We start from the raw sequence: 27,963 nt of genomic DNA, 5'->3' as shown, positions 1-27,963 counted from the left end.
CAAATATCACTGTCTTGTTGCAAACAATTTTCAGCCTCCCGCTGTCTGCAATGCAATGGGTTGAGGAGTCGCCCATCTCTGGTATATGTGTTTGGAAGCACATTTTATCATTTGTATTATTTTTAAAAGCCGTTTGCAAGGGAAAGGCAGATGATCCCTGCTCCATTTGGCCTGAGTCACGCATGCCCTTTTTGCCAGGGGTTTAGTCTGAGCAGATGACCTGCATCACGCGCTGCAAAGATTATACAGCATCCGACATCTGCAACAACACGCTCTGCCTCTAAGGCCGGGATGGAGGGCCCTTGGGGTGACGCTGTTGTTGTTGTGCGCCTTCAAGTCATTTATGACCTCCCCCCCCCCCTTTAGGCAAATCTATTCCAGGTTTTTCTTGGCAAGGTTTGTTCAGGTTTGCCATTGCATTCCTTTGAAGCTGAGAGAATGTGACTTGCCCAAAGTCACCCAGTGGGTTTTCATGGCTGAGCAGGGATTCGAACTCTGGCCTCCCAGAGCCTTAGTCCAGCACTCAAACCACTCTGCCATGCTGGCTGCCATAGGAGGAAAATAAGGCTACATTATGCAGAGTTATGACGCACAATGATAATGATTTTTTTTATTTATGTGCCATCTTTTCCCTCGATTTCGGGACTCATTGCTGGGCTCTTTATCAAACATAATTATCAAGTTACCAAAGCCTAAGCCTAAGCCTCCCCTCCAGCCATTTCCTCAGCTGGAATTGCACCTTCCCCAGGATTGGAAACAAGGGTCATATTGTGTTTGCACAACACAACTGGGCTGGATTTGTGTGAATTTCCTCTGGTTGTTTTGGCTTTGCAATGATGGCGAAAGGTTGACGAAACAGGGAGAGAGAAAGGAGGAAGCTGGCTCTCGGTTCCTTACTGAGTCATTGCAGAATCCTATAAATGGGTGGGAACTCAGAAACCATCCAGTCTAGTGGTTCTCAAACTTAGATCATACAAATGGAATTGGGCTCCTAGGCGAGTCCTAGTCGACTTGGCCAAGGGTCAGGGATGCTGGGAGGTGCAGTCCCAAGGTTTGGGAAGCACTGGCTTTAGTCCCACTTTCTGTTCCTCCTTCAAAGAACTACCTTTATGGGGCTATGACTGTGGAGGATGGTAAAAGGCCGCCAGGCTCCCATGCGCTTTCCCAGAACTCCCTTGAGTAATAGCGTTCAATAAATCTGAATTGAGGTTATATTTAGATGTGCCAGATGTCCAGGGAGTGGCTTTGGAGTATGTTTAAGGTCAGCCCAGAGGAAGGAAGGGAGGACTTGCTCTCCATTGAAGGATGATAATAATAATAATAATAATTGTTATTATTATTAATATTGTTATTGTGTGCCTTCAGCTCATTTCCAACTTAGGAGGACCCTCAGGCGAAACTATCATGAGGTTTTCTAGGCAAGTTTTGCTCAGAGGAGGTTTCCCATTGACTTCCCTGTGTCGCTTCATGGGTTTCCATGGCTGAGTGGGGATTTGAACTTGGGTCTCTGGAGTCATGGCAGCCAATATGGCATAGCGGTTTGAGTGGGGATTCGAAACCTGGTCTCCGGGGTCATAGTCCAACACAAACCATTATGCCACACCAGTAATGCCCTTTCCACCACAGGGCAGAACATCATGCACACAGAATTAAAGACAAGAGCGATAAAATATAACACTATAAATATTCAGTTTGAGTCTCTTTTATATTGAATTCTGAAATCTGAAATACTCCAAAATCCGAAACGGGCGGCTGAGACAGTGGCACCTTCGCTTTCTGAATATCTTGACAAATATCTTGCAAAACTTCAAATCCCAGCATTGAGTCCCGCCAGTCAAAGCGGTGTCAAACTGCATTATTTCTGCAGTGCGGATGATGCAGACTAAGCCTAAGGACTCATTGAATCAGTTGTTGAACTGTGTGGGTCAACAGGTCAGGGACATTCCATAGGTTTACTCCAGTTAAGACACTTCATAGGATTAAGACCAATGGAGATCTGGAAAGCCAGCCTTTAATTTCCTTTGTTGGTGTTAGGCCTGAGTTTTAAGGGTAAATGGTTTACTTTGGATTCAGTTTGCAGTTATTTCCTTCCACAAGTCTACTCTGAATTGCTCAAACCTGATGGTACTTTTAGGTCAAGCCGTGTTCCACCAAATGCATGTTGTGTTGGAAAACAAAAGAACCCAGTGAGTTTCAGTCTGGAAAAGGGGCGAATAATGGCTTTCCTCTTCTGTGAGTCATTTCAGAGCCTCTGCCCAACCTCTTTTCATCCTCTATCTTCCCTTTCCCCCCTCCGCTTCTTCATCCCAGGAGCAAGCTCTCCCTGCCCTGAGCCTCCGGGGATGGAGGGCCATTGGCCTCACAAAGGCTGGCCTTTGTTTGGGGAAGAGGCTTCCCAATTGTTGCCTTTGCATCTCCAAAGGAAGGAAGAGGAGACTTAGCACCTTTTGAGGGGAGAGGATTGGCTTTGGCCCTTTGTGTGGATTGGAAGCACTGGAGCTGTGAAGACTGGGAGACTGGGAAGCAGAAGCTGGAAGGCCGTCACCATCCTCTCTCCTGGAGGCTCTGGCCCTGTCTTCCTGGATGGCCCTCTCTTCTGATTCGGGGTCTTCCTGCATGGCAGCAAAGGTTTGGACTGGCTGGCCCTTGGGGGCCCTGTGTGTTCCTGCATGGCAAATGGGGCTGGGCTAGGGGGCCACTGGGGTCCCTTCCAACTTTAGGGTCCTGTGAAGACCAGGTGAAGGGGGGAGGGGATGGCCGTCTTTCAGTAGGAGGCCTTGGATTGGGTCTCAGGGGCTGGGCTTGGAGGGCCCTTCTTGGGGCCCCTTGTAACTCTAGGCTCCGATGTCTTGAGTTCGGACTAGGTGACCCTTAGGAGACCCCTCCAACTCCAGGAGTAGTCTTTGCTGGGGGTGTTCTTGCTCGGCAGAAGCGGGGCTCCGATGGGGGGGTCCTCCTGGAGATTCCATCTGCGGGGGGGCTTCCATTTCTGGGAGGAGGCTGCCTGGGGTCCCTGCGTGGGCGGCCCAAGGGGGCTGGGCTGGGCTGGGCTGGGTGGCCCTTGGCTCAGAGGCACCGGAGGGCCAGGCCTCCTTGCCTCCTTGCCTCCGTGCGGCTGGGCACGCGCTCCGTCCCAAGAGGAGGAGGAGGAGGAGGAGGAGGCGGGGCTTGGGGCCCCTGCTGCCAGGCCCCTCATCCCCCGGCAGCATCCCTCGGGACTTCTCTGGCCCTTCTTTCTGCCCCAGTTTGGAAGGAAAAGTCCCTTTCTCTGGCCAAGGAACGACGTCTGGGCTCTTTCCCCAGGAAGCCTGATCCGGGGGCAGAGGAGGGATCCCCCCCCTCTCTCTCTCTCTCTCCCCCGGAGGGACTTTCCCTGGGGCTCGGGGGTCTCTCTCCCTCCCTCCCTCCCCTTCAGAGTCCAGAGCAGCCAAGGCAGGAAGAGAAGGCACCAAGGCTGGGGGGGGGGGGAGGGGGGCTGGGGGGGAGCCCTCTGCTTCAGGCGCTGAGAGGCGCTGTCTCTCTCTCTCTCTCTCTCTCTCTCCTCCCGGACCCGGGCTGCTGCCACACCCTCCGGCCCAGGGCCAATGGGAGGCAGGGCTGGGGTCACGAGGGAGACGGGCCCCCGGCAGCAGCAGCAGCAGCGGGAGGAGGAGGAGGAGGAGGGAGGCTGCTGGCCCCACCGACCGACGGAAGGCGAGAAGTCGTGTGGGTCTGGCTGGAGTCCGGCGCCGGGTCTCCCTGGCGGGCGCTCTTCCCGGGCGGCAGGCAGCATGATCGCCTCGCACTTGCTGGCTTACTTCCTGACCGAGCTCCAGCACGACCAGGGCCAGAAGGTCAGCCCCGGCCGGGACTCCTCCTTCGGGGGACAAGGCAGAGGGGGAGAGCCCCAAGGCCTCCGGGGCCCTGAGCGGCAGGGAGCCTCGCCCTCGCTTGGCGACGGACTTGGGGCTCTCCCCTGACGGCCGGCCTGGCTGCCTGCCTGCCTCTCGCCACGTGTTTCTCGCCTTCTTGGCTGCTCTGCTCCTTCCTTTCTCTCTTCTTTCCTTCCTTCCCGGCCCATGGCTCCCTCCGGAGGGGCTTCAGGGAGGAAGGGGTTAGAAGGCCTCGGGGGCCGAGCTGCTCATCCCTCGGAGGGAGGGAGGGAGGGAGGGAGGCTGGCTTTAAGGGGCCGCTCCTCTTGGGGCAGCCAGGGAGGGATGCTCCGCTCGGGACAGAGGCCCTTGGGCCCCAACTCCCCTCCCGCTGCTGCTCTGTTGGGGGCAGGGTTATTTGGGGCGGTGAGGGATCCTACTGGGGGCACTTCTAGCCTCCCAGCCCTGCTGCCTCTCTCGGTCTCCCACCTGGCAGACAGGCTTTCCCTCTGGCTCCGCTTGGCCTGAGTCAGCTCTCCTCCTCCATCTCCTCCATTGGGGCTCCTGAGTCCTGCCTCCATTTATTGGGGGGGGGGGTCTGGAAAAGAGAGAGCAAGAGAGAGGGAAAGGGGTGCTGCCCCTCTGGGCCAAGCCCTCGCAATACAATGGGGGCAAGGGAGGCCCTCCCTGCCTCGGCTTCCTTGGCAGGACTTGCCTTTCGGGCTCTCCTCCTTTGTCCTCCCGGAGGGGAAGAAGAAGAAGAAGAAGGGGCCCATTCAGGCCCCGAGAGGAATGGGAGGAGGAGGAGGAGGAGGAGGAAGGCCGACCCTCCTCTTCCTCCCCCAGCCCCCACCTTCGCCCTCCTCCATCGCCCCCCCAGATTCCTCCTCCACTTCCCCCCCATTCTCTCTGGCCAAGAAGGCAAAGGGATCTTGCAGCACCTTTGAGACTAACTGTGCAAAAGAAGCTATAGCCTAAGCTTCCATAGATCTGACCTCCTTCCTCAGATGTAGGGAGAAAGTGGGGTCCAGGAAGGACCTTTGGCACCACTTATGCATCTGAGGAAGGAGACCTTTGAGGCTAACTGTGCAAAAGAAGCCATTTGTAGACCTGGTCTCCTTCCTCCGAACCTGGGCCCCAGTTTCCTCCCTGCGTCCCTCCGTCGGAGGAAGGAGGCCAAGTCTGCAACTTAGTCCCAAAGGTGCCCCAGGATCCCTTTGCCTCCTGATCTTTTCCAGACGATGTCTCCGACGCCTTTGAATTCTTGCCCAGAAGTTCGGGAAAAGGTAGCCTTGAGGACAAGGAGCCCAAGAAGCCTCCAAGGCTCACCCTTGCCCCACTTTCAGGACCCCCTTTTGGGGTTGCATGCTGACTCCTGTGACACACAGACACACCCCGCTGAGGGGACTTTGCAGTTCTGGGGAAGTGTTGCCTCATTTCCTCCAAGACACAGGGCTTTTTAAACACTGTCTTGTCTTTTTAAGAATCCCTGAAGGCCTGGGAGGGGCCCCCAGGCTGACTTTGGGGAAGTTTCTTTTTCTGCAGAGGACCGATTATCACAAGCCCACATGGGTCCAAAGCATTTATCACAAGCCCACATGGGTCCAAAGCATTTATCACAAGCCCACATGGGTCCAAAGCATTTATCACAAGCCCACATGGGTCCAAAGCATTTATCACAAGCCCACATGGGTCCAAAATGTCTGGCAAAGATGACTGATTTCTAACCAGACTTTTTGCTTCTCTTGTGTCTGAAATTGCTCTCAAAGAAGCATGCGTCTGTTTGCAACGGATGGGACTATCATGCCTTTTCCTCTTCAGATCCTGTGACTGTTGCTGCTGCCTCGAAGTTGGCACAGTTAATTTTTGCTTCTGTCTCTTCCGCCAGCCCTGGAACTCCTCCAGATGAAGGATAAAGGGTTTAGAGAGATTGTATTTAAACAAATACAGGATATACTGGTTTCCATCTGGGTCGAGATGCAGTTTGAAGGGGACAATCCCATCCCAATCTCAGGGTGGTCCAAAGTTACCCAAAAGGAAAGATGAGCATGTGCAGAGTGTCTTTGAGCCATTGCCAATCTGCGACATCTCAAAGACAACCTCAGATGCAGGGAATGTAGCTAAGTTTTTAAAACCTATTCCGTCTTGTCACCAAACATACAGATAAGATGACCCTAAAACTATTTAGAGGAGGGATTTGGGGGCTTCAGTGCTCCCCCAAAGGACCTCGCAGGGCTGCCGTCTGATGCTGGTGTTGCTCCACCATGGATTTTGTTTTACCATTTCTTTGGCCCAAATGCCAAGAGCGCCCCCTAAAGGTTGTTGTTGTTACTGCTGTTTGTCATCAAGTCATTTGTTACTCATGGCAAGAGAAAGGTAAGGAGGAGGAAAGGCCGTCAATGACTAGAAAGGGAGAGATGTGGTCCGGTGTCATTGGACAAAAAGTCAATAAGCCGAGCTGATATTAAAAGGCTTTATTTATCTTGCTTGACATGTTTCAGGGGGGCTTTTTTCAAGAGCTGGTTCTTCTATTCCTCTCTTTCTTTGTGGACAGAGTTTCTGCGTCTCATCCTTGAAACGCGTCGGGCAAGATCAATAAAGCCTTTCCATATCAGCACGTCTTATCAACTTTTGCCCAACAACACCGGAGCACATCTGTCCCTCCCTAACCCTAAGGTGAACCGATCATGAGTTTTCGTGGCAAGATTTGTGCCTTTGCCTCCCTCTGAGGCTGAGAGAGTGTGACTTGCCCACCATCTTTCAGTGGCTGTTGCATATGGTCACATGCATACTTTGTGACATCTTGGCAGAAGCTGCCTTTGCCTTCTGGGTGTGGGTGCATGGGACTGTTGTGTAGATGACGGCAAGCAAACGCGCCGAGAAGAAGCAGCTGCTCTCAATGGCGTTGCAAACAGAGAGGCTTTTGCTTGTTGGCTGGGCTCTAGTCCAGGAAGGAGACAGACCCACATTCTTGTGCACACAACACACACACACACACACACACTTACACTCACTGTTACCTTCATTCATGGAAAGCAGCAGAGAAATTGCATCCCTCTTGGACAGGGTCACGCAGCTTGGCTTTTGAACTCAGGACTTCTGGAGGGGTCATCCTGTCTTTGGTCCAAAACACACTGTGGAAATAATCCAGTTTGAGATCCCTAGCGCTGAGCCAGGGCAGTTAAAGCGGACTCAAACTAGATTATTTTTGCAGTGTGTGTTTTGGACCTTTGTTCTCCCGGCCACGTAAAGTGGTGCCAAACTGGACTATTTCTGCCGTGTGGATGCAGCCTACAAATGCCAGGCTTCCATAGGATGGAGCTACAGCACTGAAAGTGGTATGAAAGTGCATTTATTTCTACAGTGTAGATGCAGGCTTAGTTTGGCTTTTGGCTCATGGCATTTACGCTGGGGAACCCAAGGCCACTCTTCCTCCTTTGATACTCTTTGCTTCTTCTCTAGGTTTTCAGAGAACAAAGGAATGAGTGTGTGAACTTCACAGTGATGGATGGATGGGGGAGATCAGCTTTTCTTCCCAATGGAGAAAGGTTACTTTTAACCAGCCATGTCAACTTGTTTCAGACCTCTAGTTAGGAACTTCTGCTTTCTCTTTCTCTTTCTCTTTCTGTTGCTCGGCATAGTTTCCTCTGTGGGTCTGTGTATATCTACTTCTGCAAAATGCAAACATTCCCCTAGTTCTACTTTCTGCCCAGACAGGAACTGAACGGCAAATATAGCGGCAACACTGCATTTTTTGTATTCACCTCAAAGAGGCATATCTTGGGTTCTGTCCTTGGGCTTGGAAATAAATAGCAAGTAAAAATGGAGACTCCCATGATCTCAGTCTCTTGTAGAGAAAGTCAGTGGAAAAACCATGTTGGGGGTCGCCCCAAAAGTGGTTCGAGAGAAATTCAGCCACTGTGGAAAGTTTGCAGGAGTGAAGTTTAAAAGAAGGAGCAGGAAAGAAAAGGCAAGGATTCTGTAGAGAATGGAGCCATGGCAGTCAAAGTGGTGCCAAACTGCATTATTCCTACAGTGTAGATGTACCCCAGGAGGACTACAGGCTTTCCAAATAGGTCTCATGGTTGACTTCTTTTTTTAATCCCACAGACACACACATTTTGCCTGGCATTTTTGAAGTCCATGCAACTCCAGAAGTGGGAAAATGTTTCCCCAGACCTACTTTGGGCTGCAGAAATAATCTGGTTTGACGCTGCTTTAACTGCCGTGGCTCAATGCTATGGGATTCTAGGGATTGTAGTTTGTTGAGAGCAGAGCAAACTACAGTTCCCAGAATTCCGTAGTATGGAGCCATGGCGGTTAAAGTGGTGTCAGACCTGATTATTCCTGCAGTGCGGATGCAGTCATGGTTGCCCACTACAAAGGCGATGCTGCCATTGGAGATGCCTGTTCTGTTCAGATTTAGTGGCTTCCTTTGGGAGCAACCTGGGAAGAGCAGGCTGTGCCTTCTCTGTTTGATCCTGTGAATTGCTTCTCCCCAGAAAGAGGAGACAAATAAACAAAGGATTTAATGGCTTTATGGAGGAAAAGAAAGGAAAGGATCAGGACTTTGATTAACTGTTTCCTGGCTCTCCCTCCCCTCTTGGTCCTTTGAAAGTTACTTATCTCCTTTAAGCCTGCTGTGTATTATCTGAGTGGCTTTTTCTGAATCAGAGGCTGGTTTGGGGCCCAGAGCAAAGGAAGGTATTATTAATTAATTAATTAATCAATATCCCACTCTGTTCTTAACAGTAGGAGAGAATTGCCAAAAGTGACTTCAAGAAGGCTCATAACAACAAACCCAGCTTTATATCCCAAGATATAAAGGCTACAAATGAAATCAGTGTAAATAAAGTAAACAATGTTCATTTTAAGCAATGAACATAATGCAAAGATGTGGTTATTGTGTGCCTTCAAGTCATTTCTGACTTAGGGTGACCCTATCATGGGATTTTCTGGGGCTGAGAGAGTGTGACCTGCGCAAAGTCCATGGCCAAGCGAGGAATCGAACCCTGGTCTCCAGAGTCACTCTCCTATGCTCAAACCACTGCACCACACTGGCTCCCAGTGTAAATACACTAAAAGCTTATTAAACACAACGAGAAGTTACAAATAGATCAAGGAGGTTATGCATAAACCATATGCATAAACATGGGTTTGGAGTGAATCGAGTTGGGCTCTGTATATGTAGCCGAGATGTGTATTTTGCAGGCCATAAAGATCTGAAGAAGCAGAAGCTAGCCATAAACACTCATGCTACAATAAACTGGTTAAAGGTGCCACAAGACTTTCTTTTCTGCTCTTTATAAAGACCAGCATGGCTGTTTCATTTGAAACTGATTTGGCAAATCTTGATGCATTGGATTGGGAGTGACATTAGCAAAGCATTGGATGCTATTTGTAGAGGCCTTGTATTGAGATCTGGGGCTGGAAGAAGCCCCTTCAACTTCCCCACTTCTCAGGTGGCCTCCTTTTGTGATTTACACCTCCATCCTCCTTTGCACAACTGTGTGTGTGTGACAGACTGTAGCCAACCAACTAGGAGTAGTAACTCTTCCTTTGTCTCCAGTCGCCCTTCCATAACATTGAAGGAAAGGCTCATATTGCAGTTGCAAAAGGGAATGTTTTCGGTTTACCCAAACTTCTGTGTAAACTGAAAACATATCTCAAATGTTCCATGATGTTCCAATGGCTCTTTCTGTGGCTATCTTGAAATGCGGGAGGAAAATATTTTATCTGCAGGACAAATCTTGTAAACGCGGTCACATTCAGATTGAGAACGCATGCACCCCATGTGCTAAATGTGGCCACTGGGCTTGTTTGAAACTTTGCACATTCTTTCCACCTTCTATCAGTATTCCTATGGACTAGGGACTTGACCCTTTTTTAAAAAAATTAAAGAAAATAGTCCTGGATTATCAAGATTCAAATACTGCATGTTGGAATCTAGAAGTATCTTAGTATTAAACTCTTGTGTCATTTAATTGTGGCTAAGGACAACCCAGTCGTGTTCCATGCTTGCTTCCAAAAAGCTCTCCTGTGTGCACTTATGGTGACCCTAAGGTGAACCGATCGCATGGTTTTCTTGGCAAGATGTGCTCAGAATGGGTTTGCCTTTGCTTTCTTCTGAGGTTGAGAGAGTATGGTTTGCCCCAAAGTAACCCAGTGGGTTGCCACAGCCGAACGGAGATTTGAACCCTGGTCTCCAGAGTCGTAATGCACAATGCTGGCTTTCAACCTCGTGTAACTGATTCCCAAACCATTTTCCTGGCAGCATTCAGAGACCTCCCAGGCCCTGCTTGGTGCACCTGAAGGGCACAGGTGAAACGCTGGCGGAGAAACCAGTCCAACTGGAAACTGACTCACCTGTGGGTGCTGAAAGGGCAACTGTGATGCTTCGTTCTGCAGGTCCTCAATGGCCTAATCCTGCAAGAGATACTCACCTTCTGGAATCCTTAGAGGAGCACAGTGTGGCCTGAAGGGCTTTAGTGTCCTGCTTCTGGCATTGCTCAGCACTGTGTCAGGATTAATGTAGACATTGCCTGGCACACTGGGAGCACGGTGCCTTGGCACCCTTTGTGGTCTCTGGTGCGTCAGGGCACCAGCCAGAGAGTCTTGGGACCAGAGTTCAATGTTCAGGTTCCCCAAATTGGTGCAATAAAGCCACAGCACTGAGATGGAGTTCTAGCAGGCGCAGCTGACATGCCACTCACAGCGGCCATTTTGAAAACTGTTTGTTTGCTTGTTTTGGTATGGCTACAATTGCAGAAGTTAATGCATAGAAAGAAGTGAAAACCCTAATACTCAATTATAAGTATTTGTTGTGGCTCCGCTCTGGGCCCCACAAAAAACTCCAGCTCCCAGAATTCCATAGCCTTGGGCCAGAAAGAGTTAAACCGATGCCAAATCGGGTTATTTCTCCAATGTGGATGCAGCCTGTGATTGCTTCAGAAATCTGTTTTGGCTGGGTCTGAGAGAGCATGCAAGGGATGTGCAGCTTGTTTTGCAATGTGTCCTCATGCCTTTCCCATGAATATTTCCACTGCTTCCTGATGGCTCATTCTTATGTAAGCAGATACATTTTTTTGAGTCTGCTCCATAAATCTCAGACGCCTGAAAAGAGGAGAAGCCCAAAGTTAACACAAAGTTAACAAAAAGCTTTATGTGTGATCTCTGCGTCTTTAAGGTGGGCGAGGTTTCCTAAATTTGCCATGCCAGAAAACAGCCATATGGAAGAAGAATGTGTGTGTCTGAGCAAATGAGCGTATGCGCTTTCAAGTGCTTATGGTGACCCTGGAATATACCTTACAAGGAAACGCTAAGTTGTACTGAGAATTAAAAAGATGGGAAGCACGTCTGGTGTTGAACTTGTCCTTTCAAAGCAATGTCAAATTCCCCGTTCTTATGAAACCTGTCAGATTGGGTGGAGCACTTCCAGGAAATGCTCTCTCTTGCCACAGTCACATCCTCCTCCTCCTATTTCTCATTCAGATTGCCACAGGGTTGTGAAAGCCAGCGGTAGACATGGCGTCTTCCAACGTAATCTGCTGCTGCCCCCTGCCTGCATTTCTCTCCTTTCTTCTGCACATGAATTAATAGCCCAAAGGTTGTTCTCTATGTAGTAGTTCAAACACTGGATGACAACTCAGAAGACCAGGGTTTGAATACCCGCTCGGCCATGGAAACCCTTGGGCAAGTCATGCTCTCTCAGCTTCAGAGAAAGACAAGAGCAAACTTCCTCTCAACAAATTCTGCAAAGCAAACAAACCCAAGAGTCATTCACACATTGTTGGTTTTTAGCGCAACTCTCCGAATGCCTGGGACCTTCTTATCCGCTGGGGCTTGGTTCCAAGGTCCGCCATGGATAACAAAATCTATGGATGCTCAAGTCGCGTTAAATATAATGTCAGAGCAAAATGGTGTCCCTTATATAAAATTGAAAAATCAAAGTTTGCTATTTGGAATTTACGGGATGCTTCTTTTGAATGTTTTCAAACCATGGATGCTTGAATCTGTGGATAAACATCTATGGATCAGGAGGACCGACTGCAATCTCACTCATGCATTCTGGGTTTGTTGTCCACACTGTGGAACCACATTTCTGTGCATCTCTGTGAGTTTGGTTGCTCACATCTGCCATTCTTTAAAGAAAAGAAAAATTAAAGTTAAAAATGGAATTTTATTTTATTTTAATAAAAGCCCTGGGGCCTCTCCTTCCTCCTCCCTCGGAGCCTCACCCCACTTGCCCCAGCTCTTCAGCATTGGAAAGAGATGCAGGCAAATGCCGAGGCCCCGTTTCTGCCCAAATACTGATGTTTGAGGAGCAGTAGGGTCACCTCCCTTTAAGGTGTCATCTGGCGTGATCTGCGACCCCCTTGAGGCACCATTGGGGTCGGAATGGGGATGGTGTCAAAAGCAATTTGAGGCTTGGTCTGGTCATTAAGCTGGGCAAACATGGGTGGCCAGCTCCCCAGGGTTCGTCCCAAGTCTTTCATCTCCCTCCATTGCCTTTTAATTTAGCTAAAGCTAGGTAATTCAATGAAGCCCTTCCATAGACTGGGATCTGGCAGCCCCTCTGTCTGGACTGTGCCACTGAGGAGGCTAATGAGGGCCTCTTGGCTGGAGGCCACCTTGGCCAACATTCAACCAAGGAGAGAGATACCTTTTGTTTGGGGTCCGTGGGGTCCTTTGATGGCTCTGTGCTTTTTAAAAGTCTCCCTCTGGCGGGTTCTGATGTTCATGATCCCCCCCCCATCAGTTTTTGTTATGAAGGTTTGCAATGGTGTTTGTGTGATGAAGGTTTGCAATGGTGTTTGTGTGTTTTCGATAGTAAGATATCAATTGTAGGATTGTGAAACGCTGGACTGGCTAAAGCAAAATTTCCCTCTGGATTCTGCAGACAATAGTCTTAAATAGGTCCCTGCTGGCTAAAGTTTTATGAAACCCTCATTTTTAAAAATCAGAAGTGAATGTCTGAAACATTTTGCTAAAAAGGCATGTGGCAGAGCGATCCTTCTGCCATGGGGCTCCATGCAGAAAGTGGAACTTGCAGACTGAGCCCTTGAACCTTTGCTTCTCTACTTTGGTGGTTCTTCCAAATTCTTATTTGCTTTTCTCTTTTCTCCCCAGATTGACAAGTACCTCTATCACATGCGGCTTTCAGATGAAACCCTGCAAGAGATCTCAGACCGGTTCCGCAAAGACATGGAGAAGGGCCTTGGGGCTGACACCAACCCTACGGCCTCCGTCAAAATGTTGCCCACGTTTGTGAGGTCTACCCCAGATGGAACAGGTAGGAAAGCATACGAGGAAAGGAAGGATCTTTGTTTTCTAAATCTCAGCTCTAGAATGTGTGAGCAGGTGAGACATGAGTGTGTCTCTGAGCTTTACAAAGAGTGCTTTTCCTTTGAATCAGTAGGAACAGTTCTGTGTAAGCACTGCTCACCTTTTTAAGGAGAGATGCCAGGTCTTAGCCAGCATAGCCAAAAGTGGGGAGCACTGGCAGTTTCAGCACAAGATGTCCATCCACCTTGAACTGCCCTATAACTGTATATTATTTTTATGGTTGGATGGATGAAATAACCTCTCTCCCTCTTCTTTCCCATTGCAGAGGAAGGAGACTTCTTGTCCTTGGATCTCGGTGGAACAAACTTCCGAGTGTTAAGAGTCAAGGTTGCTGACAATGGCAGCAAGAAAGTAGAAATGGAGAACCAGATCTATGCGATTCCAGAGGATCTGATGAGAGGAAGTGGTACACAGGTGAGCTGGGATGATGTGTGAGATGCCTTCAAGTCAACTGGTCGGGAACGGTGATGCCTCTCATTTTAGTCCATGGCAACAGTGTGGAGCCACGCAGGAGGCTTTGGTGGTCCAGATACAGCTCATGGCCTTCTGTTCTCAGCCCACTGCTAGGCCACAAAAGAGGCAATTGGTACAGTAGCTCTGAACCAATTCTGGGTTTTTGTCTGACCTTTCAAGGGTGGTGAGCTTGTTGTACCTTAGGTTTGTTGTTGTTGTGTGCCAGAAAGTCATTTCTGACTTATGGTTACCCTAAGGGTTTTCCAGAGCTGAGTGCATGAGACTCATCCAAGGTCCACTAATGAGTTTCCATGGTTGAGCGGAGAATTAAACCCTGGTCTCCAAAGTTGTAGTCCAGCTCTCAAACCGCTGCACCGCACTGGTTCACCATGCATCTTAGGTTGCTCCTTTACAATCTGGATTAAAGCCCAGATGGATTCACTGCTCCAGTGATAGTCCTCAACTCAGGAAGAGCATTGAGGCATGCTGCAAGTACCTAGTTTCTCCTGTCGCTGTCCCTGGGAGGGTTCCTTACCATGCGTCTGTTTGTTTCCTACCTTCAGCTCTTTGACCACATTGCCGAATGCTTGGCCAGCTTCATGGACCAGCTGCAGATAAAAGACAAGAAGCTTCCTCTGGGCTTCACCTTCTCCTTCCCTTGCTACCAGACCAAACTGGATGAGGTCAGTGAATTTTTTTACCCTGCTGGGTTTGAGTTTTTGGGCTTTTGGAAAGGATGCAAGAGCTCACATAACTTTGGGGGGGTCTCCTTATTCAAGTGTTGGCTTCCTATGTTAGTGGGGTGGTACATCTTCTCTAGGTCTTGGTCTATAAGGTAATGATCCATATCTCCAAAATGAGCCCTAGTCTGGCATTCAACAAGGAGGCCTGGCTGATGGAGTGTGTGAAGACCATGGTTGGGTGGTGAGAGAGGTACTAAGAGGGGAACACAAGAACTGCAAATAATATGAGAAACCTGTAGTTTATGGAACACTGTCTCAGCCTTGTTTGGATGTGAATCTTTACCCTTGTGCTTCCCTTCTTCCCAAACAGAGCATCCTTGTTACGTGGACCAAAGGATTCAAATCCAGTGGTGTGGAAGGGAGGGACGTGGTTTCCCTCTTGCGCAAAGCCATCAAGAAACGAGGGGTAATTTCAAATATTCTTTCCATTCTCCCTTCCCAGAATTGTTTCTTGTGAGCTTGAGTAGAGATGCACAATCCTTTTATCATGAGCTGGTATGGCGGAAGCAATGTTGGTGGTTGAGTCCTACCTTTCCAAGTCTGCAATGTTGCTTTAATGCCAGGCTTGGTTGCAGGGGCTGGCTACAAAAGAGGATGAAGACAAAGGCAACCATTTCCACCCCCCAAAAAGTGTCTGTAGTGAATAGGACAAGGAGCAGACAACAGACACCAGAATTTCTGGGGAGAATGTACTGAAAGCTAACTAAGGGTGAGAATCACATAGCCCATTGGAACCCTACTCCAAGCCCTCAATGCTCCCCTATTAAAAAAATCCAGCTAAGGGGGGGATCCTCTCCTTTTGGTCACAAATGTTCCAGAATGGTCAAACTTGATGTTTTTGGGATGTTTCCCCACCCAAAACAGCAAGAAACCATTCCAGAATGCTGTGCATGGCAAGGAGTTGGACTGGATGGCCCTTATGCTCTTTTTTGGTCTCTGATTCGATAAGGCAAATACGAATTATGCTATGCCACTTCTAATCTTCAAAATGGCAGCCATGCCACGCCAAATCTCTGGAGATGCTGAAAATGAGCAAGCAGGACACTCTGTGCTACATAGTATGCCCATCACTGCTTTATAAATTGCAATGACTCCGCTCTGGCCCCTTAAACATGAAGGTGTAGGAGGCACTGTATCCTCCTTTAAAGTCCATAGTCTGCATTCTTTGAGAACCAGAATGTGGCTTCATCTTCACTGGCACCGCCAGCGGATACCAGCTTGACCCAGAAAAAGATGTGGATTATTCATCGGAAGGCTGGAAGCCAGTTTGCCAAGCTGACCATACTCTTACTCCTTGTGTTCCTAGGACTTTGACATAGACATCGTTGCTGTGGTGAATGACACTGTTGGGACGATGATGACCTGTGGGTACGATGACCACAACTGTGAAGTTGGACTAATTGTCGGTAAGATTTAACGTCCAGCCATTTTCCTTGGAAAATGCAGATGTGTCTGGATTTTATGCAAAGCAAAGACAGACTTGTGGCAATGGAAGGATCTTCATTTCCCTTTCTGATTTTTCTTGGTGTTTCTTTGTGTCTTTCCTTCTCCGTCTCCCAATCCAGGGACTGGTTCCAATGCTTGCTACATGGAGGAGATGCGCCACATTGACTTAGTGGAAGGGGACGAGGGGCGCATGTGCATCAACATGGAGTGGGGAGCCTTTGGGGATGATGGGATTCTGAACGACATCAGGACGGAGTTTGACCGGGAGATTGACATGGGCTCCTTGAACCCCGGCAAGCAATTGTACGTAGAAAACCTTCACCTGGTTGCAGCCATCATGGCTTAAAGATTACCTTTGGGGATGTGTCTTGTCTTTCTTGCACGGAAAGGTCCTGCAATGCTTGATCGACTGATGAATGCAAGCAGGTGGGGCAGTGAGTTAAGCTACAGGTGAAAGGAACTTACCTGGTGAGCAAGTCCATTCCTGCAGCCCTGTTTTCCCCAGAGCGATGGATAGAGGCAGGGAGACCGAACCCAGGGCTGTATCAGTCACGCCTCGCCCTTGCATGTTCTGGCATAAGGCACCATCATGTGCAAGGAGCCAAGCACATTGCAAGGTTGTAAAGGGGCAGGAGAAAGGATCAGAGTACTGGAGCCACTCCCCTGTGGGGAAAGGATTGCTTGTTTGATTGATTTATATCCCACTTTTCTTTTCTTTTCTTTTCTGCAATATGGGACCCACAACAGCTTACCAAGCAGGCGATAACGAAATAGTTAAAACAATAGATGGTACAAAAGTATTAGATAATTAATTAAAGGTTACTTTGTTTGGGGCTGTTAAGTTGAGATGGAGGGTGCAGTCGTGCTCATGTCCTGCTGTTGGGCTTCTTGGAGCAACTATATGGCTACTGTGTGAAGCCATTTGCCATGGTTTTAGTTTTGAGGGGCTGGGACCAGCACCAGTCCTCCGTCTCATTGCAGGTTGCTCTGCCCACTAAATCCAACCTCTTGCTCTCTTGCATTGCAGATTTGAAAAGATGATCAGTGGCATGTACATGGGTGAGCTGGTCAGGATCATCCTGGTGAAGATGGCCAAAGAAGAGCTTCTCTTTGACGGGAGGCTCACTCCGGACTTGTTGACCCGGGGACATTTTGAGACCAGATTTGTCTCTGCCATTGAAAAGTGAGTGACTGGCCCCAGGGCAAGAGAACACCTGAAAAGGACCAGCATCCAGACGGATGGCTCACACGTGCATGCACTACAGAAGGCCCCTTTTTCACAAAACCGTCTTACTTGACCCTTGCAGGGAGAAGGAAGGCTTGTCCAAAGCCATGGAGATCTTGACCCGTCTGGGCCTGGAGCCGTCCCACCAGGACTGCATTGCCATCCAGCGCATCTGTGAGATTGTCTCCACCCGGTCGGCCAACCTCTGTGGGGCGGCTCTTTCCGCCGTCCTTCGCCGGATCAAGGAGAACAAGGGGGTGGACCGGCTGCGGACCACTGTTGGGGTGGATGGCACCGTCTACAAGAAGCACCCGCAGTAAGTCAAGGAGGAACCGGGGGGAAAGAGTGATATTGGAAAGCAGTAGGAAGACTGGTATGGCTAGGAAGGGGTCCTACGTTGCCCCCAAGACATCCCTGGCCAGGATGACCAGATGTACTCACCACGAAGGAGAACAGGACACTGTAAAATGTAGGACATTATATACCAAATAAAAGCTAAAAACACTCATAAATTCATGCTGCCTAGTCATACTCAAAATGGAGGACATTGTGGAATTCCTCCTGGACAGAAGGTTGGAATGTGAGACATGTCCTGGAAAAGGAGGACATGTTTGGTCACCCTGCCTGTGGCCCATTCCTGGAGAGAGAGGGGTTTCATCATGTCCAGATTTTACTTTTCAAGGGCTAATTTTAGAAACATACAGATGGCATTTCTACAAATTTTTGTGGCATTCTGGAAGTCTTCTCATCCAATGCCACCCACCTCCAAGGAATAGAAAAGCAATGAGTGCCATAACAAATAATGCAACAAGTTGTTTTCCCCAGATTTGTACTGAGATTATTTTATTTGGGGTGGAGGGGAAACCATGCATTCCAGGGATGATTTTGTTTAGAGCAACAGATTAGTGATTTTATTTGGAATTATGTTATGGGGGGAGTGGGGGGATAAGGAAAAGGGGCCTTTGAGGGAGTCTGGTGGGGATCTAGGTCCAGAGAAGACAATCTTGGGGTGCATCTGGTTGTCCATCCCATTCCTAATGTTGTCTTCTCCCTCCTCGATGCTCTGTTTCAGTTTTGCCCGCCGCTTACAAAAAGCAGTGCGCCGCCTTCTTCCAGATTGTGAAATCCGCTTCATCCGGTCAGAGGATGGAAGTGGCAAAGGGGCGGCCATGGTGACGGCCGTGGCATACCGGCTGGCAGCCCAACACAAGGCCCGGCAGGAGATCCTGGATCCCCTCCGTCTGAGCCATGAGCAGCTGATGGAGGTCAAGAGGCGGATGAGGCAGGAGATGGAGCGAGGCTTGGGCCAGGAGAGCCACCCGGAAGCTACTGTCAAGATGCTGCCCACCTACGTCTGCTCCACTCCGGACGGCACAGGTGAGGAGCAATGTTATTCTAATATTTCCACTCTATCCCACTTTGGTCAGGCCTCACTTGGAATACTGTGTCCAGTTCCATTACAAGTTGACCATAGAGTCACACTGGAGAACCTAGAAATGCCCAGAGAAGTGTTCTCTCCAGGAATGTCTAAATCAGTGGTGGCAAACCTGTGGCATGCGTGCCAGAGGTGACACTCAGAGCCTTCTCTATGGGCACACGCACCATCATCCCAACACAGAGTTTACTAGAGTTTATCACTAGAAAGCCAGAGGGATGCGGCACTTTGCGATAAATAAGTGGGTTTTGGGTTGCAGTTTGGGCACTCGGTCTCTAAAAGGTTTGCCATCACTGGTCTAGGTCCTCCAGCATGACCCTATGGTCACTTTTTGGAGACGCATACCATAGAATTGCTCTAGAGGACTGAAAAAGTATAATCTTGTCGTAACATATCAAAACCCATAAAAAATCTAGCATGCACTCATCCATTAAAAAGACTCCATGCAACCATTTAATTGTCAGTAGTCTGTTTTTTGCAGTTTGCCTGGGATTTGTAGCTTGTTGATGCGCTGGCACTTGCTGGCAAAGTATCTTACTAAAAATCCCAAGTTTCCATAGGAGGGAGCCATGGCAGTTAAAAAGTGGGATCGAAGTTGTAAAAGACCTAAATTTGGGGGTTTGTTTTTAAAACTGCTGTGAGCTTTTGTTTGTATCTATTTCCATTTTTAATGAGCTGACGTGCATCCCAGGGCAGGGGAGAATGTGGGTTATATAGGATATCAAGAACAGCCTGATGTTGTGAAGGGAGAAAGCACTAAAACCCGGGGCAATTTGTGTGTTGCAGAAAAAGGGGACTTCCTAGCCTTGGATCTCGGGGGCACAAACTTCCGCGTGCTGCTGGTGCGAATCCGCAACGGGATGCGACGGAGTGTGGAGATGCACAACAAGATCTATGCCATCCCTCAGGAGATCATGCAAGGGACAGGAGATGAGGTGAGTGAGTTGAAGCAGAGGACGGAGCGGAGGACCTTAAGAAGCCACCCTGAATCCCATTTTGGGCAAAATACAGGATATAAATCCAATAAATAAACAAAGCAAGCAAGCCAAAGTTAAGAGGTGAACCCCTTGCTTTGCCTGCAGGATGTCTGTGGCACCGTGCAAGAGCTGTTTTTGGGGCACAATCTTCTCTTTTGCAAAAAAACCTTCCTTTAAGCCTCAAAAAGTTGTATTTTAGTGGCCTTCTCCAAAGTCATTCAAAAAATATAGCCTCTCCTGTCTCTGTACAAATCTCCAAGTGAGACTCTTTGGAATCTGAAGGAAGGTCTCAGAGATACCTAAGTTCTAGGCATCCCAAGAATGAGCTGACATCTGGATCTCTTTTACTTTGAAAACAGGAGTTGTATCAGCTCAGGAAATTGGAGATTATTTTGGGGTTTTTTTATTTAAAAAAAACAGCCCTGTACTATTGTAAAGATTGGAGATGGGAGAGTTAGTTGAAAAAGGATGAACTGTTTCATAAACAGAGCCGTAGCCACGCTAGTCTGGAATATCACTCTGCAAAGGGACCTTGTGGCACCTTTGAGATTAATTGTGCAAAATAAGTTGTTGCATAAGCTTTTGTAGACTTGCATCTCAGGAAGCAGACCAAGGTCTAAAACACTGCAGGTATAATCCAGTTTGAGACCATTTTAACTGTTCTGGGAATTGTAGTTTATTGTGAGCTCTGACAGAGAAGGCTAAATATCTCACAAAACTACAATTACCAGAATTCCCTAGCATTAAGCCAGGGCAGTTAGAGCAGTCTCAAACTGGATTATTTCTGCAGTTTGTTAGGTCTACTTCCCCAGAAGTGTATGCAACAATTTATTTTGCGTCATTAGTCTCAAAAGTGCTACAAGATCCTTTTGCAGAATGATTTTCCAGACTAACAGGTCTCTCTTTATTAAACAGTTCATCATTTTGTACTAGCTTTCCCATCTCCAGTTTTGGACCCAAGTCTACGAAAGCAACATAAGATGCATAAGCAGAAATAGGATCTATAAAGGCACAAATGGGTCGTTAAAATGTCTACAAATGCAGCAATAGGAATGGATTAAAATTGCATTGTGAAGACAAAGGGACTGTGCCTCTTCTTGGGCAGGCTTGACCAAGCTCTTTTGCCTTGCAGCTCTTTGACCACATTGTCCACTGCATTGCGGACTTCTTGGAGTACATGGGAATGAAAGGCATCTCCCTTCCCTTGGGCTTCACCTTCTCCTTCCCTTGTCACCAGAACAGCCTGGATGAGGTAAGCCTTGGTCACCTTCCTCCTCTTCCTCCCTTCGCCTTCAGGAAAGTAGTTGGCAGCCCTGGTTCTTCAGTTCTGTCTCCACAAGAGACTTCTTGGGACACAGGTTGCTGTGTCCTTAGTGCTTTATATTTCACATTTGTTTCCTCTCCGCTCTCCATGTCTCTTTCCCCATCTCAACTTTTCTCTCTTGGGTTTCCGAAGGGAATTCTCCTGAAATGGACCAAAGGTTTCAATGCCACGGGATGCGAAGGGGAAGACGTGGTGGGACTCCTGAAAGAAGCCATGCACAGGAGAGAGGTGAGTTTCCCCCCTGTTGCTATTTATTTAATGCATTCTGTTAGGCTCCCCCTTCCCTCTTCATTTCATTTATATCTTGCCTTTTCCCTAATACTTGGACCTTATTGTTTTCTTTGTTTTCTCCTTCTCAGGAGTTTGACCTGGATGTGGTTGCTGTTGTGAATGACACCGTGGGAACCATGATGACCTGCGGCTATGAAGACCCTTATTGCGAAGTTGGGCTTATTGTTGGTAAGATGCAAAAGTGTGAGATTATTATGTCTTGGTCAACCTTGTGCCTTCTGTGCAATGATAACCTCCATCCTGACCCCTTGTTCCTTCTCAACCCTTAGGAACCGGAAGCAACGCTTGCTACATGGAGGAGATGAAGAACGTGGAGCTGGTGGAAGGGGACGAGGGGCGCATGTGTATCAACATGGAGTGGGGTGCCTTTGGGGACAATGGCTGCCTGGATGACTTCCGGACGGAGTTCGACGTAGCGGTGGATGAAAACTCCCTGAATGCAGGGAAGCAACGGTGAGCAGGAGTCGTTTGGAGAGGATTCCCTGTCTCCCTGCCTTGCTTTCCTCCTCTTCTTTCTTTCTTCTCTTCATCAGAGCCACAGAAATGTAGACCAAGAAGGGTATACTCTGAGCTGGACCTGGCTGCAATTCCAGGCATCCCCAAGACTTCATTTAATAGCAAGAAGTCAAGGCCCAACATTAAGGAAAAATTGTTAATGAAGATATTTTGTTCTGACATTAAGAAAACAAAAATAATGACCACAGAGGATCTATGTAATTGTAAAGTAGATGATGAATGCGTTGAAATATTCAAGACACGTCCCATTGCCAGACCATTCTTACTGTCGAGAAATTTCTTCTAATGTTCAATTAAAACCTACCGTCGTGTAACTTACAACCATTAGGATGGATTATACCTTCTGGGCAGCAGAAAACAGGCCTGCCCTCTCCTCCTCTCTGCAACAGCCTTTGAGATATTTGAAGTCTTCAGTTTGGGAAAGACTTGGGGGTGACATGATTGCCCTCTTTGATCTGTGACAGCCTTTGAGATATTTAAAGAGGGCAATCATCTCACCCCCAAGTCTTCTCTTCTCCAAACCAAACATGCCCACCTTCTTCAACCTCTCCTCATAGGTTTTGTTTTCCATGCCATTCATACACGTTCCATGCATCACCCTCCCTGGACTGGTGTCAGTCCTCTCTGCATTGAGCTTTGCACCTGGCCAGGAAACATCCCCTTCTGCCTTTTCCTTTTCCTGTCCCAGGTATGAGAAAATGATCAGCGGCATGTACTTGGGGGAAATCGTCCGGAACATCCTCATAGATTTCACCAAGCGAGGGCTGCTCTTCCGCGGGCGGATCTCCGAGCGCCTGAAGACCCGGGGGATCTTTGAGACAAAGTTCCTCTCTCAGATTGAAAGGTGAGTAGGGGTGAGCTTGAAGCGGAGCGAAGGAGACTCTATCTGTTGTGCCCCATGTGAACCCAATAGATCTGCACTGGCCAAAATGAAGGTGGCAGTGACCTTAGCAGAAGTGGGCATGGCTGCTCTGACCCCTTCCAGAACTTGGCTGGGCCATTTTAGAGCCCCATGGCCATTCCTGTTGGGATGGTGCTTAAGACATGGTTTGTAAACTGCAACAAAGGCAATTGATTGATTGGATTGGTTCAGATATGGCCTGTGTTTGCCCACCATCAGTCTCTATTAATGTTCAGTTTGTTCTCCATAGCTATTTGCTGCCACCTGGCGGCCAGAAAGATGATCGCCTTGTTGTGCGAAGTTTCCCTGCTGCAAACCTTCCATTTTATTTCGTTCTCACATGTCCAAGGCAAATTGTTTCAGTTTTTCTCCTTGCTAGGAGTGATTTGTGAAAGCTATTACAAATCTTTTTTAAAAATGTGTTTGTGTTAAATCAAACAATTTTACTTTCTTCTGTACAAAATGCATCATTTTAATATATGTTTGCACAGAAAACAGCAGGGGAAGCTAGTGGTTCCCATGTCGGTGGGACAGTGAACCTATGCAAGGTTTTAATTAGCATTAAAGGAGCTCTGAAAGTTCAGGACCTTTTCTGTGCTAAGCATTTTTCTTAACTTAGCTTTAGCTTCCAAAGTCAGGCAAGGCCAGGGCTACTAAGACTAGGAAGGCAGGATGGACAATTCCGCAAGATGGCTGACTACCATTTCCTGAGGCTCTCTGCTCCCTTCTGCCCCTCCAGTGACCGCCTGGCTTTGCTCCAAGTCCGTTCCATCCTCCAGCACCTTGGCCTGGAAAGCACATGCGACGACAGCATCATCGTGAAAGAAGTGTGCACCATCGTGGCCCGGCGCGCGGCCCAGCTTTGCGGGGCAGGGATGGCGGCCGTGGTGGACAAAATCCGAGAGAACCGGGGGCTGGACTTCCTCAAGATCACTGTCGGTGTGGATGGGACCCTCTACAAACTCCATCCTCAGTAAGTCCCTTGATCCCAGATGCCTGAAATGATCCAGAGAGGGAGGGAGCTTTGATGGAAAAAAGGAAACGCTCACCTATCTTTTCTTTCTCTCTTCCTTTTTCTGTAGCTTCTCGGCAGTCATGCATGAAACCGTGAGGAAGCTTGCTCCCAAATGCGACGTGAGCTTCCTCCAGTCCGAGGACGGAAGCGGCAAAGGGGCAGCCCTCATCACGGCTGTGGCGTGCCGCATCCGGGAAGCCGGCCAGCATTAAGTTGACCGCTGCTGGAGAACTGGGTCTCCCTTTCCCCAAGACCCACCTTTGTGGGTGTCCCTCCTTCATTCCTCTGGGGTCTCAGGCTGAATCCTCATTTCCCTCTGCTTTTGCTCCGAAGACGCCAACAAGGAGACCCAAGGCCCGGTGTCTCCCCTACAGAAGTATTCCTTGGACTCTTCTGCATGACCTACGAAGAGTACATATCGAGTCGAACCCTAAAAGTGTCTCTCCTCCCAACTCCAACACAAGTGTCAGCTGTAACCTATGGCAGTCCCCACACTGTGTCTTCTGTAGATGTGGTGGGTGGTTTAAGACGCCCTGCATTATCCCTTTACCTCCAGGGAGGACCCATCTTGTTCCCTCTCCAAATCTTAGGACCAACAGGAACAGGAATAAAATATATACAAAAGGGATGGAGAATGGGCTTGAAAGACCAAGATGATGTTTCCATGAAAAGCCAGGGCATCTCTCCTTTTCAAAGCACAAAGAATGCTCCTTTTCAGGCCTGGAAAGTTCACAGAGGGATACTTGGAGTATATCCACACATTTATAGGTCTTTGATACTCCTTTGATAGCCATGTATTTCCATCTCGTGAAATCCTGGGATTTGTAGCTTAGAATTCCATGGCAGCATTACTGCAAAATCCCAGGACTCCATAGGATGGATCCCTGGAAGTTAAAGCGGCATCAAAGTGATGCAACTGTGGAGTGTAGACCAGTGGTTTTCAAACCTGGGTCTTCCAAGTGTTTGGGACTTGCGACTCTGAATAGTCCCAGCCAGTTTTGTCTACAATTAGGGATTTTGTGGAGTGAAGTTCAAGATCCCTGGGCTTGACTTTGCACTCTGAGTATCCAGTTTGGGAGAATGATGTAGTTTAAACAATAACTCCATGGGATTTAGGTGAAGATGCTTCATTGATTTGGAAAGCTGAATGTGTGCCTGGGATTTCCAGGGCTAGAAGGGAGATTGAGGCGGTTGGCCTGTCTCCTACCTTGTCCTTCCCTTTTAGGTTCAGATGCATCCCACAACGATGTGGATGTGTGGGTTCATGTGTAGAAAAGCCTGTCCCTTTGGCAGCCGGCATCCTTTTGCCCCTGCTTTCTGCTGCTATTGTAAATAGATCAAGAGAAGTCATCTCCCCCAACACTTTCCCCCACAAAAACCTTGCAAAGCACTGTCTTTATCCTGGTCCCGAAGGCGAGGGGTCACTTATTTTCCGTCTGTGGAATCGCACCGTCACTTGACCTCACATCTGGCATGCTCCTGTAGAAGAGATCTGTTGCAAAAGGGAAAAGTGTGTGTTTCTGTACATAGAAAAAAAGAAGGCAGGGATTCTGTGTGTGTATACTATTGCCAGTATTTATGTTTAAGCGGAGAGTAGTTTGGAGGATAACACTTCTTCTTTGAGAAACCAAAATGTTTGAGGTTGGCTCATTGGAACGTAGGCTGAAAACTGCGTCTGGAAGTATTCCGAAATTTAATTTATGGACTGATTTTCTGGGCAGTTGGTTAAACTTTAAGACTTTGCCTGGAATTAATGACCATAATGAATTTGCTGCAATGGGAAAAGTCGAAACAGTATTGTTTGGTGTTTTGGTGGTTAAAATCATTTGTTGCTATAAAAGTGAACAAATCAGGCCAATGGATTTTTCTTTTAACATATTATTCCAAAGCTCTGGGTTTAAGCTGGTCTCCTAATCAGCCGTGAAAATCCCATTAACTTTTGGGGAATATGACGTGCCCACGTTTCAGTAAGTAACATTTTACATTTTATGTCCAGTTCAAAATAAAACCAATTGAAATATAGAGTCCACCACCAACTCCAAATCCATCCTTGTCTTGGTCCTATTTGATTCCTGTTGGAAGTCAAGTGGAGTTTTGCTTCCTAGCTTTAGCAGGATTAAGGTTTGGTGCTAGTTTTCTTATTCTAGAGGAATTGATGAATTTGCACCATCCCTTAAGTGTGGCTATGGATGAAATGGGGGAGAAAAGGGATGTTGGTGGACTCTTTGTCCAAGATGCTTCCAAAGGTGGTTTCAGTCTTTAAAAAGGAATGTTTTCGTAAGTGACACTTACTCACCTCTTTGGTTTCCTATTGCAGTCCTCTTTTGTTTGGTCTTCAATGTGAAGAGAGAGAAAGGAGGATTATTCCTAAGGGAAAGTCATAGCTGGAATGGAAAGGAGGGGGAAATAGTCCCAGATTCCTAAACTGCCGACCAAGCAGTTGTATTATTAAAGAGAAAGAAGACATTATTTTTGGTACCTATTCAATGTAAGGCAGTGCCTGCTGGCGATGTACAAAATACGTTCTTTGAGTTGGCTGCTGCTATCAGTTTGAAGGGAGATATTTTTGTTGTCTATTTTTTTAATCTCTATATCTATATTTATATAGCTTGGAATGACTGAAGAACCAAAACAGTATCTCCGGCAGCGAGCTCTGGATTCAGATTAAAGCACATGTTACCTTTCCTCTCTCCTTTTAGTAAATTGTCAAATGTGTGCAGTTTTGTTTTGAAATGAAAAGCGCCAAAACTGCAACGAAGGTGACAAATTCTGAAAACTGCACATTGCAATGAAAATCTGACGTTGAGCAAACCTTGACATAAATTTGGTGTGTTTTTCAGTAAAACGGGAAAAGAAGCTACTTGCGCCAAACAATTTATTGTACTGGTTTTACTGGAAATCGTGCTGGAAATGATGGGAAACACACATCTTTGATGTATTGTCTCATGGAGAGAGGGACGGTATTTTTTTCCTCCAAAACTTGAATACGAATAGTTGCCAAGATTGTACCTCCTCTGGAAATGCATTTGTATTTTGCCGGTTGTGAAATATGTTCAGTGAAAAGAAAATCTTTATTTTGCCATGATTGTTTATTCAAAAGGGAAGAAAAGAGTAGTAATAAAATATATTTTCTGTGTGACCGTTTGGATTTGGATTCATTGCAGCTATTCCTGAACGTAAACAAGTCTGAAGGTCTGAACACGTTTGGCTGAACCCATGAACAGAGTCGGCCTGAATAGGAATAGTCACATGTGTCCATCTGGCCCATGACCGCTTTGGTCAGTGGCGGTCAGAGGCCTATTGCCGGGTGGCTGGGAATCATGCATTCCTCCAGATGTGGTTTGACTACAACTCCCAGCATTCTTCACTATGGGCTATGTCCCTATCTTCAAAGATGGAAACGTAAGACCCAAATTATCACCCAATCCACCTTAAATTAATACCAAGAAAGATCCAGATCCTATGAAAAAGACAGTCTGTAAGCACTTAGAAAGGAACGATGTGACCACTACAAGTCAACATGGGTTCCTCGAGAACAAGTCATGCCAGACTAATCTGGTCTCTTTTTCTGATAGAGCCACAAGCTTGGTAGATGAAGGGAGCTGTGCGAATATCTTGATTTGAGCAAGGCCTTCAACAAGGTCCCCCATGATAGTCTTGCAAAGAAGCTAGTAAAATGTGGGTTAGGCAATGCAATTGTTAGGTGGGTTGACTATGTTGAATATGTTTATCCTGGAGAAGAGCAGGTTAAGAGGTGATGTGTAGCCCTGTATGTTTGTATGTGAAGGAGTGTCCTGGTGAGGATGGAGCAAACTTGTTTTCTGCTGCTCCAGAGAACAGGAGACGAGCAACAGATGCAAATTGCAGGAAAAGAGATTAGAAAGATCTTCCTTATGGCAAGAGCTGTATGATGGTGGCATATGATGCTGCTTTGGAAATTGTGGTGGAGTCTCCTTTGGAGGCTGGGTGGCCATCTGTCCCAGGGAGGGCTTGGATAGTGTCTTCCTGCATGTTACAAGTTGGTTCGATTGGATTACTCTTTTGGGTCCCTTCCTGCTCTAGGAGTCCATGATTCTAAGCCTTGTTTCACTCCAGGAGGTCTGTGCAAAGATCTCCATACTGGAAAAATAAAATGCATGGCAAAAAGTGAGGACACCAGATGGCACTGCTTCCCTTTCCGCTAACATTGCAGAACCACCGAAGGCATCCTTCTTCCTTGGCTGCTTTAGCAGCTCTCAGAGCCATCCCAATAAGGGCTGAGACCTTCTGAACCATGAGTTCTCAGCAGCTTATCTCCTAAAATTACACAGAAATGGAGTCCTAGCATAAGCCTGGAATACAAGAAAAAGATACAGCTCAGTGTATTGGGAGAAAGAAACCAGGATGAGGCCAAAAGAGGTGGTTGGAGGAGTGACTCCAGTCTCAGCATTAACCCAAATTT

General features: G+C 47.7%; 1 protein-coding gene across 2 annotated transcripts in view; it reads left to right on the top strand.

Annotated features, from left to right (window-relative positions):
• The window catches only part of LOC149306649 (hexokinase-2-like), a 35,374-nt gene extending 8,716 nt beyond the window's left edge, over positions 1-26,658 (top strand). Inside the window, exons 1-18 of one of the 2 annotated variants that reach the window (XM_089538142.1) lie at positions 3,768-3,833; positions 12,981-13,143; positions 13,462-13,610; positions 14,213-14,332; positions 14,703-14,798; positions 15,699-15,798; positions 15,958-16,141; positions 16,866-17,021; positions 17,146-17,379; positions 18,136-18,440; positions 19,285-19,433; positions 20,608-20,727; positions 20,932-21,027; positions 21,159-21,258; positions 21,360-21,543; positions 22,295-22,450; positions 23,247-23,480; positions 23,590-26,658. In XM_089538142.1, coding sequence (XP_089394268.1) covers positions 3,771-3,833; positions 12,981-13,143; positions 13,462-13,610; positions 14,213-14,332; positions 14,703-14,798; positions 15,699-15,798; positions 15,958-16,141; positions 16,866-17,021; positions 17,146-17,379; positions 18,136-18,440; positions 19,285-19,433; positions 20,608-20,727; positions 20,932-21,027; positions 21,159-21,258; positions 21,360-21,543; positions 22,295-22,450; positions 23,247-23,480; positions 23,590-23,734 — 2,754 coding nt within the window. In that variant the 5' untranslated portion in view covers positions 3,768-3,770 and the 3' untranslated portion in view covers positions 23,735-26,658. Of the gene's footprint in view, positions 1-3,767; positions 3,834-12,980; positions 13,144-13,461; positions 13,611-14,212; positions 14,333-14,702; positions 14,799-15,698; positions 15,799-15,957; positions 16,142-16,865; positions 17,022-17,145; positions 17,380-18,135; positions 18,441-19,284; positions 19,434-20,607; positions 20,728-20,931; positions 21,028-21,158; positions 21,259-21,359; positions 21,544-22,294; positions 22,451-23,246; positions 23,481-23,589 lie in introns of those variants that run through there. The other variant, XM_089538143.1, reaches the window with a different exon arrangement.
• Positions 26,659-27,963: the final 1,305 nt, after the last annotated feature.

This window comes from Sceloporus occidentalis, unplaced genomic scaffold, assembly GCF_023333645.1.
Source record: "Sceloporus occidentalis isolate IW3139 unplaced genomic scaffold, rSceOcc1.0.p SCAF_9, whole genome shotgun sequence".
Lineage (NCBI taxonomy): Eukaryota > Metazoa > Chordata > Lepidosauria > Squamata > Phrynosomatidae > Sceloporus > Sceloporus occidentalis.
This window is presented reverse-complemented; position numbering and strand designations above follow the sequence as displayed.